Consider the following 19,974-nt stretch of genomic DNA (forward strand, 5'->3'; position numbering starts at 1 on the left):
TCCCAGCATCTGCGTTCTGTAGTAATGGGAGCAGTGGTTATGATCTAATACTCAATGTTGAGTCAGCAGGGCTGCAATAGTGCCTAACTGGAAAATGAGGCGTTGTTCCTCAAGATTCCATTCAGCTTCAGTGGAACAGTGTAGGAGGCAAGGTTGGAAATATCAGTGTGGATTAGGACAGAAAATTAAAATGACAAATCGATCAGAACCTCAGTGTCGCGTTTGTAGACCAAACAGAAGTGTTGGGTTCCCAGTATATCAAAGCACTTAATTTGGTATAACTCTCCAAAATATGGCTAAAAGATTTATGTAAATTTCTGGTATGATTCACCAGTTACCTTAAAGTGACTAACAATTAGAATTCAATCTACATTTAACCTGAAAGGCAGCTATCAGGTAACAGCTAAGATGCTATCAAAAAGACAATTGACATAAAATCTAAAGAGAATGACACATTGATATTTTGGCACTAGATGTCTCTGGCACACTTAGTAAACTTTGGATTTAAGTATACAACAACAACTTATATTTACATAGCACCTTTAATGTAAAACATTGCAAGACACGTCACAGGAGCAACATACAACAAAATATGACACCAAGCCCAAAGGAACTATGACATTAGATAGCCAAAATATTGGTCAAAATGGAGTATCTTGAAAGAGGAAAGAGAGTTGCGGCGGGGGAAATTCCAGAGCAGCTTGGAAGCCAGATTTGGGTAAGAGTGTGCAGTTAAGCAATAATGCAACCTGCACTTTTGCTTTCCTTGAATTCAATACCAAAGGAGTGTCCTGGTTTTTGATTCCATGTGCCTGCCTCAACCATGAGTCGTCGTGAAGCCTCTACAGCCAGATTTGACAGCTAAGTCCATGGTCCTGTTAATTTGCTACCCTGGAAGCTGGTGATCTTTGTATTCTAATGCATGAAGCTCATTCCATAACCTTTCACCCACACAATTTGAACGTTGCAAACCAGAAAATAAGAAGTATGCACAAATAGGACAGAGATGTGTGTAGTTCAAGGGCCAGATTGCGAGGATACAAGGGTATACATGGCCCACAGCTTGGTGTGGGTCATTGCTGAAATGGGGAGAAAGATGCACAAGAAAGTGTATTTCAAAATTTTACAATAAAAAATGTTGGGCTGGATTCACTGTCCCGCCGCACCAGATTTCTGGTTCAGCACGCCGGCGGGATGCTTCTGGTCAATGGGGTTTCCCATTGTGGGCAGCCCACACTGTCGGGAAACCCCAGGCTGCCGGCAAAACGGAGCATCCCGACGGCAGAAAATCCGTTGTGTAAATTCTATTTTGCTTCCCCACATTCTCAGCAATTGTCTCAATGATAATATCAGGGTTAAACTCCTTACATTATTTCTAAAAGCAAAATCCTGCAGATGCTGGAATCTGAAACAAAAATGGAGAGAATGCTGGAAAGCCCTGGGCAAGGGCACTGTCAGGGTTCCAGGCTGGCAGTGCCAAGGTCCCAGTTGCCAGGTTACCCATGCCGGGGATCGGGCTCGGGGTTGCCCTGTCCTTATGAGGTGTGGGGAGGAGGGGTTTGAGGATCTCCTAATCGGTAAGTTGGAGGCTGCGGTAGGGGTTGGGAGATTGACGCCCAATCTCTTTCTGCACTGACGTGCTGACATGAATGTAAGAGTGGGCTCGTCGGCGCTTTCCTCGCCGAGGCCATAAAAAATAATGAGTCCCGTTGCTGGTACCAAGAAGCACCCCACTAAGTGCACCCAAAATGATACTCTGTTTTTCCCCCCGTTAAATCGCACCAATTGTGTCTAATTATCCATTCCCCAGGGAACCCTCTCAATATAAACAAAATTCCATTAGCCCAACTTCAGCAAACAATATCCCTGGCTCGAATTAATTATGATCTTACTTTTACGATGCATGCTTTAATTATACCTCTGTCTCCAAAAAGTGTCTGCTGCCTTTCAACCCAGAATTTTTAAGAACCTGACTGCAGCAGTCACATACCATTCCAGGCTTTTAATTCTTGCTGCACCAAATACAGACAATGCAACATATCTGAAATTCCTACATTCATCACACAATTAACAAATGAGGGATAATGTTGTAATGGAGATGATAGTTAACCAAATAAGCACTTGTAAAAGAATATTTACCAGAAAATTCATATATAAAAATTACTTCAAATTATTTTTTCACTTAACTGAGTTACCCCTCCAAATTTTCTCTCCACAATAAATGCTGTGATCTTGTCCTTCTCTTTTCCAGTGTGTTTATCTTTGACAAGGGTTTTAGCAAACACAGTGAAGATCTCTGCTGTGCCCCCATTACTGAAATAAATTCAGAAATAAATAACTGAAGATAACACTAAGTCTCTGAACAATTAGTTCTCGTCTCCTGCCCTAAAAATATTACCAACGGTTTAGCCCTTCGATGAGCAATATCCGGTTAGGCAAATTAATTTTACGTTCAAAAATTTCATTGGCTCTATAGCCTTAATGCATCCAAGACAGGAATTGAAGTTCACACTAAATCCAATAGATTGAAGAGCCTGGAGTTTCCTCTTTGGAATGAAATTCCTGTTGGACAGTCCCTCCAACATCCCCACTGTGCTCACCCAGCCTCAACCCTAGTTAGAGCTCATAAGAGATGCAGTGGAAGCTCACAGTGGGATTCACACTGTTAAGATTAAGAAGGGCCCCACCACTGACAGCATGGAGATGCCACAGATTCTGTACTGTGGAGACTACCACACCTGAAGGTGCAATGAGAAACTTGATGCAGTAGAATGAGGACGCCCACTGTATTTCTGTTCCAGGAGTGAGGCCTTCAACACTGAAATAGTTGGTACGTTTGGCTGAAGAGGAGGCCACCATAAGACCGTCTTCCTACATTTTGGCAGTTACTGTTACTTTTCAGGACTTACCAACATCCGCCGCATGGTGCCTCCAGGAAGCAACAAAATTGTCTAATCACTTAGCATTTGCTTTTTATTTATAAGTTTAGAGTACCCAATTCTTTTTTTCCAATTAAGGGGCAATTTAGCATGGCCAATCCACCTATGCTGCACATCTTTTGGGTCATGGGAGTGAGACCCACGCAGACACAGGGAAAATGTGCAAACTCCATATGGACAGTGACCCGGGGCCAAGAGCGAACCCACGTCCTTGGCGCCGTGAGGCAGCAGTGCTAACCACTGCGTCATCATGCAGCCCATCATTTAGCATTTGCAACATGATACTGTTAACAGCCCGTAACAGCCTCCCCGAACAGGCGGCGGAATGTGGCGACTAGGGGCTTTTCACAGTAACTTCATTTGAAGTCTATTTGTGACAATAAGCGATTTTCATTTCATTCATTTCGTTAACGCTCACCTAATCCAGAGCTTGCCCCCATTCAGAATGTAGTTTTTGCCCTCCTTCACAGCAGTTGTTGTGATAGAGGCTGCATCAGAGCCACTAGCTGTTTCGGTGAGGCAAAAGGCAGCTATTGTTTTGCCTACAAATGGAGAATTAAAGGAGTAAAAATGGTTAATTTTGCTGGAAAATGAAGTTCAGTAATTTTGGCATATTCATTCACATTTCCGATCTGGGCTGAAATCCAGTTTAGTGAGATAAAAAGTCCTGCAATTCACTTGTGACAAACTTCATTTTGGCAGCCTTACTCCAGTTCCTGCAAGTCTAAATGCGTCATACAAACTGCTTCTAAATGACATTAAACTCACAATCTCACATATAGATATCATAGGACGATTAATGTGGAAAACATAAAAATGTAAACACATTCACAGTGAGGGGGAAAGGTAAAAGGAATTTTTTCTCTATGTTTTGACTTCATTTTCTCTTAATTTGCATATCAGTGGAGATCAAAGGACAATAGTCAGGAGAATGAATGGTGAGTAATCTGAACCCCTCCCAAATGATGCATGATGAGGAGGTTGATGGATGGGATATTTGGCAGCTAAAGCAGCCTTGCTGGTCTTTCCCTATTCTTCCTTTCTTTATGTAACCCAATTCATTGCCTAAAAATTGTACCAACCGAGGTCAACTAATTCAGCACAGGATCAGAATTTATCCATTGAGTCAATGCAAGGGACCAAGTTGCATCATAAAATGATGAACCTACAAATATATTGCTGAAAAATGAGGCTTGTCAAAGCTTTTCATCTTACACTCATCAGGAGACTTCTGCAAGAAAACCAATATAAGGGGAAAACAACAATATATACTGTGTGAGAAGAGAGTGTTTATTGGTTGGCAAGCGGACTCTGACTGGCAGAGGTGGAGCCATGGAGAATGAACCAGTTGATGGTGATTGGCAATTAACTGACAAGCATTGTTTGAAATTTAAATCAGGCAGCTTGACCATGATTGGTCATGGCATTATTCTGGGTAATGAGTCAGCAATTGACTGTCACTTGTTTTGTTTAGCTGAAATAGGTGCAATGCCTGTACATGTTCTTTCTGCCTGCAAAGAACAAGACCCTGTGTATTAATATGCGTAACCTCCAGTACACACAGATGCACCACACTGCAAACCCAACTGACAATCTTAAATTGATTGTCAGCATAATTGTTAGCACACTCAAGATTTTTTTTCAAATGTTGTCCAATCACAGAATCACATCTAATGTTGGACACTGTGTTTTGAGTTTTACAAGCACAAGCTGATTGTGTACGGCCTGTACCTTGTCTGTCACTAAACATTTGATAAATAATCCTCCGTGTGCTAAGAATTATGCTGACAACCAGTTAAACATTACCAACCAATCAGCACTCATACAGTATAAATTGTTATTTTCCCCTGATGCGTGCAAAATGAAAAGTTTCAACATGCCTTTTTTTTGAGCAATACTCTTGTACTACAAAGTGGCTATTTCTATAAATATATGTTTAGCTATCTTTATTTCTTGCTTATGGTTTAGCATCAGTTTTTGCATAGAATCTTATTGAAATGTAGAAAAATTAACCACAAAATCTCTTCAGTAATCAGGCTTCCGAGGTTTAAATCCTCCATCTAAAATCACAAGAATCAAATTATGAATTGAATGTATTGAGCTGTGACTAGTGTGCACTTTTGAAGTACATAGAGACATCTAGCCCTCAATACATGTGAGAAGAATGGGCTTGTAAATAATGTATACATTAGGAAGGAGAAAATAAAGCATGATTCTTATATGTAAATAACAATAGATGTCCTTTACCCTTGGAATCCTAAATGAATTAGTCTCACCTACCTGATGCAAGGTCAGGCAAATATTTCTTCTTCTGATTATCAGTACCAAATAGTAAGATCCCCTTAAAGCCAATGGATTGATGAGCCCCAAGGGTAATGCCCACTCCAAGATCATGAAGACCAACAATCTCCACCAGTCTAGCATACTGTAAGAGTGTAGAGATGAAATGTGAAAACACAACAGAACTCAAAACAAATAGACATCTGCAATTCGTCACAATATGTCCAGGAATCAAACACAAGTTAATGATAATTCTAAGACGCTTAACATCCTATACACTGCCTCAAAAGGCAGCAGGCAGGTAAGTGTAAAATTTTCTTTCCACTTTGGTCGGGTTATATACAACTGAATTGTTTTTTACATCAGGATGTTTGTTCACTTCCAAGGTGGGGTAACGTCTGGCACCTGGATCATGGGAGATTGAAGTTTAAATTTATTCCTCATGCAATCAGGCAGAGTCAGCATGGCTTTGTGAAAGAGAAATCACATTGAATTAATTTATTAGAGTTCTTTGAGGATGTAACAACCAGGGTAGATAAAGGGGTAGCATTATATGCAGCTAATTTGGATTTTCAAAATGCATTTGGTCAGATGCCACATAAACTGTTACAAGCTCATGGCTCATGATATATTAATGCACGTAGCATTAAAAAATGAGATAAATGAACTGAGAGCACAAAGAGAGTTAAATGGATGTACTGATGGGTGTGAGAAGTGTGGGCGGGGGCCAGCGAATCATGCTCACAGGTTCTGGGGTTGTGAGCAACTGGAGAGCTTTTGGGAGGTGGTGTTTGGGACGTTATCCAGGATATTGGGGTCTGAGGTCAGGTCGGACCCTATGGTGTTGATCTTTGGGGTTTCGGAGGAGCCGGAGCTGCTGGAGGAGAAGGGGGCCTCTCTGATTGCCTGCCAAAGGACCCTGTTGAATTGGAGTCGGATACGCCTCTGGGGGTGGCGACCTGGCTCAGGGACTTGTTTGACTTTTTCCGGTTGGATAAGATTAAGTTTGCTCTGAGAGGGTCAGAAAAGGGTTTTGAGGTGTGGTGGAGGTCATCCATAACTTTATTTGAGGATCTGTTCATCGCGGGGGGGGGGGGGGGGGGGGGGGTTAAAAGGGGGATAAAACTGTACAAACTGATATCTATGCTTTGATGGACTGTGTATTTTGATGGACTGTACATGGCGCTACTGAAGGAGAATTACGCTCAGCAGACCAACAAGGTCTACGCCATGCACCTCCTATCCACGCGGCACCAACTTCCCGGTGAGTCTATGGAATATTTCTGGCGTGCCCTGCTTGCCCTGGTGAGACTGTGACTGCCAGGCAGTTTCGGCCACTGAACATTCGAACCTGCTAATGAGCGATGTGTTCGTTACGGGCATAGGGTCTGACTACATCCGCCAGCGCCTTTTAGAAGGGGCCACGCTTGACCTCGCAGCGACCAAGAAACTAGTGCTCTCGCTCACGGTTGCCTCACACAACGTACAGGCTTTTGCCCCCAACCGCACGCCCCCCCCCCCCCCCGCCCTGTGCATCGTGGACCCAGCCAGCAGCCACCCTATCGTGGACCCCATCAGCGACCGCCCTCAGCCAACCCCACGCCTGCGCCGCGCGGCAGCCAACCAAACCCGGGGGACCTAAGTGCTACTTCTGTGGACAGACAAAACACCCCCGGCAGCACTGCCCGCGCGGAGCGCGCTCTGCAAGGCCTGTGGCAAGAAAGGACATTTCGCTGCGGTGTGCCAGGCCCGCACAATCGCCGCTATTGTCCCGGCACCCCCCACGTGTGGCCAGTGGGCGCCGCCATCTTCCTCTCTTCAGACCACGTGCAGTCTGCCACCTTGCTTGCCTCAGAACCAATGGGCACCGGCATCTTGCCTGCCCCAGGACACCTGCAGCCCAAGGGCGCCGCCATCTTGCCTGCCCCAGGACACATGCGGCCCGTGGGCGCCGCCATCTTACCCGCCTCAGGACCCCTGCCCGTCGCGCACCTCATCGGGCCACTCATCGCCTGCAACCGCCGCCGACCAGCCGCGTCTCGCCTCGGTCACGATCGACCAGTCCCGACCGCACAACCTCGCGACGGCTTCGACAAAGGTAAAGGTTGACGGACACAAGATATCCTGCCTTCTGGACTCCGGGAGCACTGAGAGCTTCATCCACCCCGATACAGTCAGGCGCTGCTCCCTCGCGGTACACCCCGCTAACCAAAGAATCTCCCTGGCCTCCGGATCCCACTCCGTGGCGATCCGGGGGTACCGCATCGCCACCCTCACCATCCAGGACGTAGAGTTCAACGGCTTCCGGCTCTACGTCCTCCCCAGCCTCTGCGCTGCCTTGCTACTCGACCTGGACTTCCAGTGCAACCTCCAGAGCCTAACCCTGAAATTCGGCAGGCCCCTACCACCCCTTACTGTTTGCGGGCTTGCGACCCTTAAGGTCGACCCGCCTTCCCTCTTTGCTAATCTAACTCCAGATTGCAAACCCGTTACCACCAGGAGCAGACGGTACAGCACCCAAGATAAGACCTTCATCAGGTCCGAAGTCCAGCGGTTGCTTCGGGAAGGCATCATCGAGGCCAGCAACAGCCCTTGGAGAGCTCAAGTGGTAGTGGTTAAATCTGGGGAGAAACACCGAATGGTCGTGGACTACAGCCAGACCATCAACAGGTACACGCAGCTCGACGCGTACCCCCTCCCACGCATATCTGACATGGATAACCAGATTGCACAGTACCGGGTCTTCTCAACGGTGGAACTGAAATCCGCCTACCACCAGCTCCCCATCCGTAAATCAGACCGGCCATACGCCACCTTCGAGGCAGACGGCCATCTATATCACTTCCTTAGGGGCCCTTCGGCGTCACTAATGGGGTCTCGGTCTTCCAAAAGGAGATGGACCGAATGGTCGACCAGTAGGGGATTCTTTTCGTATTACGCCCAGCGTGTCCCAAACTATACGGTCAAGGCCCACCCAGTTATTCAATCCACCGCTTTCTCACTGACAGCGGAGGCCCACCAGGCCTTTAACCATAACATGGCTGACATCGGCAAGGCCGCGATGCACGGGGTCGACGAGACGTCCCCTTCCAAGTCGAGAGCAATGCATCAGATGTCGCTCTGGCTGCCACACTCAACCAGGCAGGCAGGCCCGCGGCATTCTTTTCCCGTACCCTCCATGCCTCCGAAATTCAGCATTCCTCTGTCGAAAAGGAGGCGCAAGCGATCGTTAAAGCTGTGCGACATTGGAGGCATTACCTGGCAGGAGATTCACTCTCCTCACTGAACAACGGTCGGTTGCCTTCATGTTTAACACACAGCGGGATAAGATCAAAAATGATAAAATCTTGAGGTGGAGGATCGAGTTCTCCACCTACAATTACGAGATTTTGTATCGCCCCGGTAAGCTCAACGAGCCCCCCGATGCCCTGTCCCGAGGTACATGTGCCAGCGCAGAAGTGGACCGACTCCGGACCCTGCACAACGATCTCTGTCACCCGGGAGTCACCCGCTTTTACCACTTCATTAAGGCCTGCAATCTGCCCTACTCCATCAAGGAAGTCAGGGCTATCACCAGGGACTGCCAGGTCTGCGTGGAGTGTAAACTGCACTTCTACTGGCCAGACCGTGCGCACCTGGTGAAGGCCACCCGCCCCTTTGAACGCTTCAGCGTGGACTTCAAAGGGCCCCTCCCCTCCACCGACCGCAACACGTACTTTCTTAATGTTGTCGCCGAGTATTCCCGATTCCCCTTCGCCGACCCGTGCCCCGATATGACGTCTGCCACCGTCATCAAAGCCCTCAACACCATCTTCGCTCTGTTTGGTTTCCCCGCCTACGTCCACAGTGACCGGGAATCCTCATTTATGAGCGAGGAGCTGCGCCAGTACCTGCTCAACAGGGGCATTGCCTCGAGCAGGACGACCAGCTACAATCACAGGAAAAATGGGCAGGTGGAGCGAGAGAATGGGATGGTCTGGAGGACCGTCCAGCTGGTCCTACGGTCCAGAAATCTCCCGGCCTCCCGCTGGCAGGAGGTCCTCCCCGATGCACTTCACTCCATTCGGTCGCTCCTGTGCACCGCGACCAACGAAACCCTCCATGAACGTCTCTGCCTTCCCCAGGAAGTCCACATCCGGGGTTTCGCTCCCAACGTGGCTGGCAGCTCCAGGACCCGTTCTCCTCCGCAAGCACGTGTGGCTCCACAAGGCGGACCCGTTGGTTGAGAGAGTACAGCTACTCCATGCGATCCCGCAGTACACCTACGTAGCGTACCCCGACGCCCGCCAAGACACAGTCTCCTTCAGGGATCTGGCACAAGCTGGGTGTCCCCCCCCCATTGCCACCCTCCCCTCCCCCGGCGCACCCCACCGCAGCCCCCGCTCCAGGACAATCCGTTCTCCCCTTGCTCCCACCCGAGGATGAAGAGGATTTCGACACGCTCCCGGAGTCACCGAAGACCAAGCCGGCGCCTGAGTCGCCACCAGCACTGCGGTGCTCTCAACGACAGATCATGGAGCTCGATCGTCTAAATTTGTAACCTTCTCTTTAATTTTAAAACCAATCTGTATGTACTTAGTTTTCCACCCCCCCCCCCCCCGCCCCCCGCTGGACTCATTTTTAACAGGTGGTGAATGTGGTAGTCACCACTGTTGTATTATATTGTATATATGGGTATTACGATAATGCCCCTGTACTACAGGTATGGTGGTAGATCCCTGCCTGCTGGCTCCGCCCTGGAGGTGGAGTATAAATGTGTGTGCTCTCCGAACAGCAGCCATTTGGTAAGCTGCTGTAGGAGGCCACACATCTCCGTGTAATAAAACCTCGATTACGTTCTACTCTTTCATAGATTATCATAGAATTTACAGTGCAGAAGGAGGCCATTCGGCCCATCGAGTCTGCACCGGCTCTTGGAAAGAGCACCCTACCCAAGGTCAACACCGCCACCCTATCCCCATAACCCAGTAACCCCATCCAACACTAAGGGCAATTTTGGACACTAAGGGCAATTTATCATGGCCAATCCACCTAACCTGCACATCTTTGGACTGTGGGAGGAAACCGGAGCACCCAGAGGAAACCCACGCATACACGGGGAGGATGTGCAGACTCCGCACAGACAGTGACCCAAGCTGGAATCGAACCTGGGACCCTGGAGCTGTGAAGCAATTGTGCTATCCACAAGGCTACCGTGCTGCCCCTGCCCCTGTGCTGAAACTGAAGATGGTTTTATCAAATAAACTGTGTGTGGTAACTATCTGCTAGATTTAGCTCATAGAGTTATATAATGTTGGACATTTTTTGGGAACAAAAGGGGCGTCTCAGAGTTCAGGGAACGTAGGTAGTTGGGAACCAAGTGGTAATTTCATTTAATACTGTGTGTGCTTAGTTATCAGTGTAATTAAGTATTGCAGTGCATTATATAGTCCTTCTTACACAAGTTTTGTTTTCTTTCAAGTTATTAAATATTCTTTAGTAATTGTTCACACAACGACTGGACTATTCCTCCCTGGTTCACATATTTTTCTCACAGTATTCCAAGTTGGAAATATACACCACTAAGAACAGGGGCGGGATTCTCCGAACCCCCGCCGGGTCGGAGAATCGCCGGGGGCTGGCGTGAATCCCGCCCCCGCCGGTTGCCGAATTCTCCGGCACCGGATATTCGGCGGGGGTGGGAATCGTGCCGCGCCGGTTGGCGCCCCCCCCGGCGATTCTCCAGCCCGCAATGAGCCGAAGTCCCGCTGCTGGAATGCCTGTCCCACCGGCGAAAATCAAACCACCTCTCTTACCGGCGGCACAAGGCGGTGCGGGCGAGCTCCGGGGTCCTGGGGGGGGGCCCGGGGCGATCTGGCCCCGGGGGGTGCCCCCACGGTGGCCTGGCCCGCGATCGGGCCCCACCGATCCGCGGGCGGGCCTGTGCCGTGGGGGCACTCTTTTCCTTCCGCCTTCGCCATGGTCTCCACTATGGCGGAGGCGGAAGAGACCTCCTCCACTGCGCATGCGCGGGGATGCGGTGAGCGGCCGCTGACACTCCTGCGCATGCGCCACACGGCAAAGTCATTTCCGCGCCAGCTGGCGGGGCATCAAAGGCCTTTCCCGCCAGCTGGCGGGGAGGAAATCAGTCCGGCGCGGTCCTAGCCCCTCAAGGTGAGGGCTCGGCCCCTCAAGATGCGGAGAATTCCGCACCTTTGGGGCGGCGCAATGCCGGACTGATTCGCGCCGTTTTTGGCGCCGGTCGGCGGACATCGCGCCAATTGTGGAGAATCCCGCCCCTGGTGTTCCATGTTACCTTTCTGGATTTTGGGATACTCTCATACTTAACATCAGTGGGGGTTCATTAACAAATCGGCCCACCACCTCTACTTTGAAAAGCAGAAAAACATGAGAATTGAATTTGAACATCCCTGTGGTAGTCTATGTTTGAAGTTGGTTATAGATATGTCTGCCTCGGTCTATTGTGCAAAGAAAGATCGGCTGTGGTATTCTATGTTTGAAGTTGGTTATAGATATATCTCCCTAGGTCTATTGTGCAAAGAAAGATGGGCTGCAAATGAAGCCATTACCTGAGTATTGCTGAGTCCCAAACCTCCAAGTTCAACAGGAACTTGCAATCCAAAAGCTCCCATCTCCTTCAAACCTTCCATGGTCTCATCCTCCACTTGCCCCAGGCTATCATTTGCAGCAGCATTATTGACCTCCTGGGAAAATAAATGCAGAAATTACAACTCAACTTCATACCTACTAATATTCCCGTTCCGTTTCTATTGCCTACTTTCTGTAGGAAATGTGTGAGCCTTGACAGCAAGGGCTGGGCGGCTCTCAATTGGGGAAACATCACAGCAGAGCTGATGCACTTGCACACCAACCACTAACACATGCATCCAAGAGAGGTTTCAAGAGAAAGATTAGGAATGGAAACACTTGAATATTTTTACCTTGCTGACCATGAAGATTAGCTGGAGTATCTCAACTGCCTTGATGGCTGATATCAGTCAGGTTGGCACATATTGGGATTAAGAAAAACTGCATTTGGTTCAGAAGCTCAATGAATGAGTTTGAACAAAATTAGGTGAAATATTCTTTCTCAACACAAATAGGATGACGCTAACGCAATTTTATGTCAAGCTTCTAGTCACGCTAATTTTTCTACAATTGCCGAATAGAACAGTCAGTAGCACAGTGGTTAGCACTGTTGCTTCGCAGCGTCAGGGTCCCGGGTTTGATTCCCGGCTTGGGTCGCTGTCTGTGAGAAGTCTGCACTTTCTCCCCGTGTCTGCGTGGGTTTCCTCCGGGTGCTCCAGTTTCCTCCCACAAGTCCCGAAAGACGTGCTTTTTAGGTGAATTGGACATTCTGAATTTTCCCTCTGTGTACCCGAACAGGTGCCGGAATGTGGCGACTAGGGGATTTTCTCAGTAACATCATTACAGTGTTAATGTAAACCTACTTGTGATGATAATAACGATTATTATTATTAATATTAAAAGTCACAGTCACGAAAACAAACATAGAAAAAGAGCATGACATTACTTGCCTGGAAAAACTTGGAGACTGGGCCCACTAGTTCCTGGAGAAACTGCGACTGCTCACTGTTCAGAACTGCATGAAGGAACAACACTGAATCAGTGTTTAAATTGAGTTCTCAAATAACAAATAATTCACAATCTAAAAATATCCATTCAACCAGATTTTCTCCACATCTTGAGACAGAATGGTCATCTTCCAAGATTCTACGCATCATGGGACAGTTCCTTGAGATTGGAGGGTAGATAATAACCCCACTATTTAAAATGGGAGGTAGAGGGAAAACAGGGAATTAAAGACCAGGCAGTCTGACATTGGTAATGGGGAAAATTCTAGAATCCATTCAAAAAGATTTAATAGCAGAGCACTTGGAAAACAGTGGCAGAATTGGACAGATTAACATGGATTTGCGAAAGCGTAATCACGTTTGACAATCTTCGAGGATGTAACTGGTAGAGTTAATGGGGGGAGCAAGTGGATGTGGTTTCTTTGGACTTTCAGAAGTCTTTCAACAAAGTTCCACACAAGAGATATGCGTGTAAAATTAAAGCGCATGGGATTAGGGGTAGTGTATTGAGATGGATAGAAAACTGGTTGGCAGACAGGAAACAAAGAGGAGGAATATATGGGTCCTTTCCTTAATGGCAGGCTGTGACTAGTGGGGTACCGCAGGGATCAGTGCTGGGACCCCAGCTATTCACAATATATATTCATTATTTAGATGAGTGAACTAAATGTAATATCTCTAACTTTGCAGATGACAAAGGGCTGCATGGGAGGGCGAGCAGTGAGGATGCAAAAATGCTTCAGTGTGATTTGGGCAAGCTGAGTGAGTGGGCAAGTGCATGGCAGATGCAGTGCAATGTGGATAAATGTGAGGTTATTCACTTAGATAGCAAAAACATGAAGGCAGATTATTATCTGTTATAACCCCAATGGAGGTCCCGGGATCAGGACCATAGGGTTCCCATGACCTCCCCAGAATATGAACTTCCCCTTTAAAGGGGCAAGGTGTCCCCTTTAAAGGGCGGGGCTTCCCCTTAACAAGAAGAGCCCCAGCTGCATAGAAACACCAGCCTGGTTGCAGGTCAAGGAAGGAGACCCTTAGGAGAGGAGCGGAAGAGTATTTGAAATGAAAAATGAAAATTGCTTATTGTCACAAGTAGGCTTCAATGAAGTTACTGTGGAAAGCCCCTAGTCGCCACATTCCGCGCCTGTTCGGGGAGGCTGGTACGGGAATTGAACCGTACTGCTGGCCTGCCTTGGTCTGCTTTCAAAGCCAGCGATTTAGCTGTGTGCTAGACCAGCTCATTGTACTGTAATAAACCTTGTTCGGAATTTATACTATCGTCTATGCGTCCTGCTTATCATGGATTCAAAACTGGCGACAAGGATTCAGTGGAGCTGCCTTCGACACCGTTGCTGCACACCCGGTCCACCTTGTCTAGGCCTCGGGAGGTCCCAGTACTAACCGTCAAAATGCCACATATAGGAACCTTTTGACATAGGTACAGACGATTGGGGCCAATACATGGAATGCATGAACTATTTTTTTGAACAAATGCAATTACCGGCGATGAGAGACGAACTGTGGTATTACTAATGGTTTGCGGAGAGCATACCTACAGTGTGATAAAGAGCCTCAATCACCCGGAACCCCCAAATACCTGGTTGTTCACCGCCCTGGTGGACCTAGTGGGGGAACATTTCCACTCAAAACCACCGCTCATCGTGCGCTGTTTCCGGTTCCACATGGCAGCTCAAGCCCAGGGCGAGTCAGTGAGTGACTTCCTGCCACGCCTCCGAAAACCGGCTGATACTTGCGAATTCAGAGCCACATTGAATGAGACACTCCGGGACTGCTTGGTGTGTGGATTCCGCGATGCAGCCGCGCAACAGAAATTACTAGCTGAGGCCCATCTGGACCATAAACGCGCGGTGGAGATAGCCATCTCCAGGGAAAGCGCCGAACAAGGGGTCCAGGAACTCCAGGTACTGGGGGGGGGGGGGAGGGGGGGGGGCTCAGTCAGGGACACCAAAGCAAGCACCAATCACACTCAGCTAGAACTGAGGAGGCCGGCCCCCAACAATGGGACACCTACCGGATGAACTCGGGCCCCCATAATAGAGGCCGGGAATGACACCGGACATTCTCTCCCTACTGGAAGAACTGGAATCCAGCCAGCGGGGGCCACAACTGGCCACAGGAACCAGGGAAACAAGAGGCACTGTGAGGTCCTACCCGCCCACCAACCCGCTGTGCGCAAGCACCCCCATGTGACAGGGCTTACTATGTGGAAGATGACGACCACACCTACCAGCAGTTGCATTGCGTGGATGTCCCTGAAAATTAATGGACACCCAATCTGCATGAAGCTCGATATTGGGGCGGCATTGTCGGTCGTCAGTCACTGCACGCTCAACCGATTTCAGTCTGACCTTCTATCGCTGACCCTGTTGAACATTGCAAGAAGCTGGCCACTTATACGGGAGAACCACTGGCAATAGCGGGCACGTCAACAGTTCCGGTCGAGTGGTCAACGATCTGCAAACCTTCCTCTGGTGGTGGTCGACAGAAGCGGTCCGAGCTTCTTGGTGCGTGACTGGCTGCACCATCTGCGGTTAGATTGGCAGTGGGTGTGCCACATTGCGCCAACATGGCCCTGAAGGGGTTCTGAAAAGGTTTCCATTGGTGTTTCAGGATGGCGTGGTTACCATAAAAGAGGCTCAGGTCCGAATAAGCATGGATCCATAAGGCCACGAGTCTAATCGTCACATGGACCATCTCCAAAGCCGCGTGCTAGATACACCAGCCATACCGACCACTGATTCGGGCATCCCAACTCCGCCACCTTCACCGCTGTCCCTGTTACCGCTGCCACCCTGGCCCTGCCACGTGTCAAAGATCCAGAGGTGATTTTTGAAGACACCGGGATGCTGGACGAACAACCGCCTCGCTCCGACTCGGAAACTGAGATGGATGTCCTGCCATCGCTGGAGGCGCCATGCCGGCTCTCGTGACTGCACCAGCAATGCCGCTGCCACCCAGTCGCTCATCACGAAAACGCCACTCCTTGGTCCGATGTACATCTCCTGATGCCGCGAGGTCCGTACCCGAACACCGTCCACAGATGAAACGGTCTAAAGGCCCAGCGCACTTACCCAATCAATGTGGACGTTGCTCTGGGCTTCGTGGGGGGAGGAGTGTCAAGACCCAAATGGAGGTCCCGGGATCAGGACTATACTGTTTCCCATGACCTCTCCGCAATATGAACTTTCCCTTTAAGGGGCCAGGGCTTCCCCATATCAAGGAGAGCCCCAGATGTATTTTAAAAAAACGGCCTGGGTACAGATCAAGGAAGGAGACCTTTCAGGGAGTGGAGGAGTTTTGGACTTATATTGTAATAAACTTTGTTCATTAATTTCTACTATCGTCTATGCTTTGCTTACCGTGGAGTCAACAGTTACCAAATCAAAAATCCAAAGAACAATAAACTGCTACAGAGCTGAGAATGGGCAGCGTTACTTCACATAAGAGGGTTTGAGAAAACCATTGATGTCATATTTGGTCGTGTGGGAAGTCCACAAATCTGTACCTGTTTTTGTGTTCCGTAACACCATTTTTCACACAACAGTAATATTCCAACAAAACAAGGGATAAGATATAAAAAGTTCAAACGTCAAGGTGTGAATGGCAATGCATTTGCTGCCTATGCTTTTTGCAAACAAAATACCTTTAAATAGAGTGAGAAGAAAGCTGCTTGCAGGAGCAGACTTGGCAAGTCACATATCTCTTGCAAGACACATGAAACGGCTTTACAGTAAGAGCTTTCTGGAGGAAACTTTCCACTTGAAATGTCTATTGTGCAATGTGATGGTATTGTGAAATCTGCAACAATCGATTCTTTCTCTGCACAGCAAAACATGCAGATAAGAATAGTTTCCTGCCTGCCTGACTACCATTGATAGTCTTTTTTAAAAATGCTTTTATTTGAGTTTTTCATTTTATAAATTACAAAATAAACAAATCTATACAAACCAGATACAATTTACAGAAAAAAGACATTAAAAGTAACATTAACACAACCCCCTCCCCAACAACTGACGGTGATCAGTTCCTTTAAATAAATTACTTCACCATCAATTCCTCTAGACTGGCAAACCGTCGCTCCAGAAACAGGTCTCCCAATCTCTCCAGCCCCCTGCCTCTACACACCCCAAACGAGGCATCCAATCTTGCCTGCTCGAACAGATGGTTAGCACAGGTGGGGGCCAACTTCGACACTGACCCAAGTTTAAAATGTTGTCTAGATTGTCTCCCTATTTTTAGAGTGGAAACAACCACTGGACCTGAAGACTATTTTGTCGGCAAGATTGGGAGCAAAGCCATCACCAGTGCCCCCAAGCCAGATCCCCTGCATGACCCCAACTCTATCTGCACCCTAGTGGACCCCGGGTCACTACACCAACCTAACATCTGTTATGATATGCAAACATGCAGCTAATGAACACGTAGAATAGGACACGACCAATGAGCAGTCACGACACTCAGGGGTGGTATCTCACTATAAAAGGGATGAGGCACTCACACCCCACCTCTTTCCACAGGCCAACATCAACAGAGTGAGACAGGGTGTATCCTCAGCATCACACCCCAGCACGTGGCTTAGAGCAAGACTGGTTCAGTTAGACTGAGTTACTACATTTAGATTAGCAGAGAGTCGAACTCATTGAGAACTGTGCTAATAGTTCAATAAAACACATTGAACTCACTTCAAAGTCTGGAGCATCTTTTACTCCAAACTGCATCAAGTGTTATTCCAAATTACATAACACAACACCTTCTCAGCGTTAGCTGCCCAATAAGAAAATAGCAAGTTAGGCAAAGCCAGTCCCCCCACCTGCCTGTCTCTCTGAAGAACTACCCTATGAATCCTCCGAGTTTTGCCCGCTCATATAAAAGATGATATCTTATCGGCCTTCCAAAAGAAGGACTAAGAGTGGAAAACAAGAGGACACTGGAAAAGGAACAAAAACCGTGGAAACAAAATAAAGGGTCCAACATCAGTCTAATGTCAGTGGTGGGAAATCAATTGGTGATCTCTGTCAAGGATAAAATTAATTTTCCCTTGGAGAAGCAAGGGTTGATACAGGACAGTCAACATGGATTTGCTAAAGGCAAGTTGAGTCTAACTAACCTTCGAGTTCTTTGATAAAGGCCAGGATACTCTGTTGCAAGTCCACCCCATTATCGCTGCCTTAGGGGGCGGAGAATTTGACACACCATTCGCTGGCGGCTAGATTCTCTGCTCCCGCCGCTGTCAATGGGGATTCTCATTGGAGCCACCCCACACTGGTGTGAAACTGATGGGTGGGGGTGCCCTTCTGCTCTGGCCAGAGAACGCGCCATCATAGAACGGCTGGAGAATTCCAGCCAAACTAACTGAGGGTTAATGGATGTACTGCAGTACAAAGATATATATATAAAATGCTACAAAGTTCAGTTGGATATTACTTTTGGCATTGTAAATGCTGTTTTGGATCCAAATTGGGTGTCATTGTACATGCAATTACTACTGGCTGCCCAGATACTGTTTTGGTTAAGGTACTAGCACAGGCAAAGGAAGCATGCGTCGAAAGTGTGCAGAGTAGACAGATCCTGGCAACATTCAGGTTGCAACATTTGATGTTTACCGGAAAGGGACATCCCAACCAAAGCTATCTAAACAGATCAACTACTTTCAGATTAGTTGCTGATTAATTTCTACTAGCTGGTACTGAGGGACATCAGTTGATGTTGCTGGAATCTCCAGGGAATGGTGCGGTACTGGTTGAAGGAATTGGTCTTGACTTCATGAGTTCTCCGGAGACCACTTGCTGTCAGACATGGGTGCAATAGGTCATATGCCACTTGGTCTGCAACATGACAGGGAGAATAAGCAGAGGTGACGTAGGTCAGGGCAAGCTGATCTCAGGGTTATGAGGAGGTAGTGAAGAACGGTTTTTAACAGGAGGTCAAGGGCTGGAAGTCGAAGTCTGGGTGGCAGTTTGAGATGACCAGTCTAATACAGGTGGGCATCTATGAGACGAGTGTGATTCTTGGACTTGGTGATTTTCATCTGGGAAAAAGCCATCTCACAGAGGTATGCGGAACCAAAGTAGACCTTCACCTTTCATGCGCAGGATGTCAGAATAGGGCACTTCTCTCTGTCTACAAGTCCCCAAAAGTCTTTGTCACTTGACCTATCTTTCAGCGCTGTCATTTAACATGGTGATGATTTCCATGTCAAGTCCACTGCTTTGTTTAAACACCTGCTGAAATTGTGCTGTCAGTTCTCCAATGTCCACGCAATGAAAAGGATTTGAGAAAAACAGTGATTTGTTCCATCTTGTCGAACTCCTGAAATGGGCTGTTGAATTCCTATTCCAATTTGCTCAGGTGGTCACTCAATCGTTTGGATGGAACCATGTCTGTTTGACCAGTTGTTGGATTTTCTCCAGATTTGGAAAGTGCTCAGTAATTTTGTTTGTTAACTGAGAAGACCACGGGCCTTCTGGTGGCAGCATGTAGGAGGAGGTCGCACGTTGGATGGCTCCTGCCCGAGGCTTGAGTTTTTAGAATTTAATGCCCACTCCCAGGGGCAATTTTTCATTAAATAAGTACAGGAAGACATAAGGAAGGAGGATGTCCAAAACCCAAGGGAAAGCTGCCGTGAAGAAGGGGGTGAGTGAAGGTTCGCCGTTGAGTGGAAGGGTCGGCTCGGCAACTAGAAGGGTGGCGGAGGTTGGGTCGCTGGATGGGGCCGTACTGTTCACGGCAGAAAAGATGATCGAGGTGATGGCTTTGCAATTTGAAAAATTGTTTGCAAAGCACATGGAGGTGATGAGGAAGGAGGTGATGGCGGCATTGAAGGTGCTGGTGGAGGAAGCGATTGCCCCGGTGAAGGCGGAGGTGTCGAGGACAACGGCTGAGGTGCGGGGGCAGGGTGAGAAACCGAAGGGAGTGGAGGAGGCCTTGTTGCAACACAGTGATCAACTCACCTCGATGGGTGAGGAGCTGCAGAGGGTGGTGGAGGCCAACACGGGACTGCGAGTCAAAGCGGAGGACCTGGAAAACAGATCTAGGCGGCAAAATCTGAGGATCGTAGGCCTGCCCGAAGGAGTGGAGGGCCCGAGGCCAACTGAGTACTCAGGCAAGATTTTGACGGAGCTGTTGGGGGAGGGGGG

The 19,974-nt window shown here is 48.2% G+C and overlaps 1 protein-coding gene across 2 annotated transcripts in view; it reads right to left on the reverse strand.

Annotated features, from left to right (window-relative positions):
* LOC140389288 (very long-chain specific acyl-CoA dehydrogenase, mitochondrial-like) overlaps positions 1–19,974 on the reverse strand; it is a 105,737-nt gene that overhangs the window by 61,018 nt on the left and 24,745 nt on the right. For both annotated transcript variants that reach the window (XM_072473467.1, XM_072473466.1), the window contains exons 4-8: positions 12,758–12,822; positions 11,789–11,923; positions 5,220–5,364; positions 3,358–3,481; positions 2,188–2,313 (exon numbers count right to left, since the gene is read on the reverse strand). In XM_072473467.1, the coding sequence (XP_072329568.1) occupies positions 2,188–2,313; positions 3,358–3,481; positions 5,220–5,364; positions 11,789–11,923; positions 12,758–12,822 (595 nt within the window). The remainder of the gene's footprint in view (positions 1–2,187; positions 2,314–3,357; positions 3,482–5,219; positions 5,365–11,788; positions 11,924–12,757; positions 12,823–19,974) is intronic.

This window comes from Scyliorhinus torazame, chromosome 14 (genome assembly GCF_047496885.1).
Source record: "Scyliorhinus torazame isolate Kashiwa2021f chromosome 14, sScyTor2.1, whole genome shotgun sequence".
NCBI classification, from domain to species: Eukaryota; Metazoa; Chordata; class Chondrichthyes; order Carcharhiniformes; family Scyliorhinidae; genus Scyliorhinus; species Scyliorhinus torazame.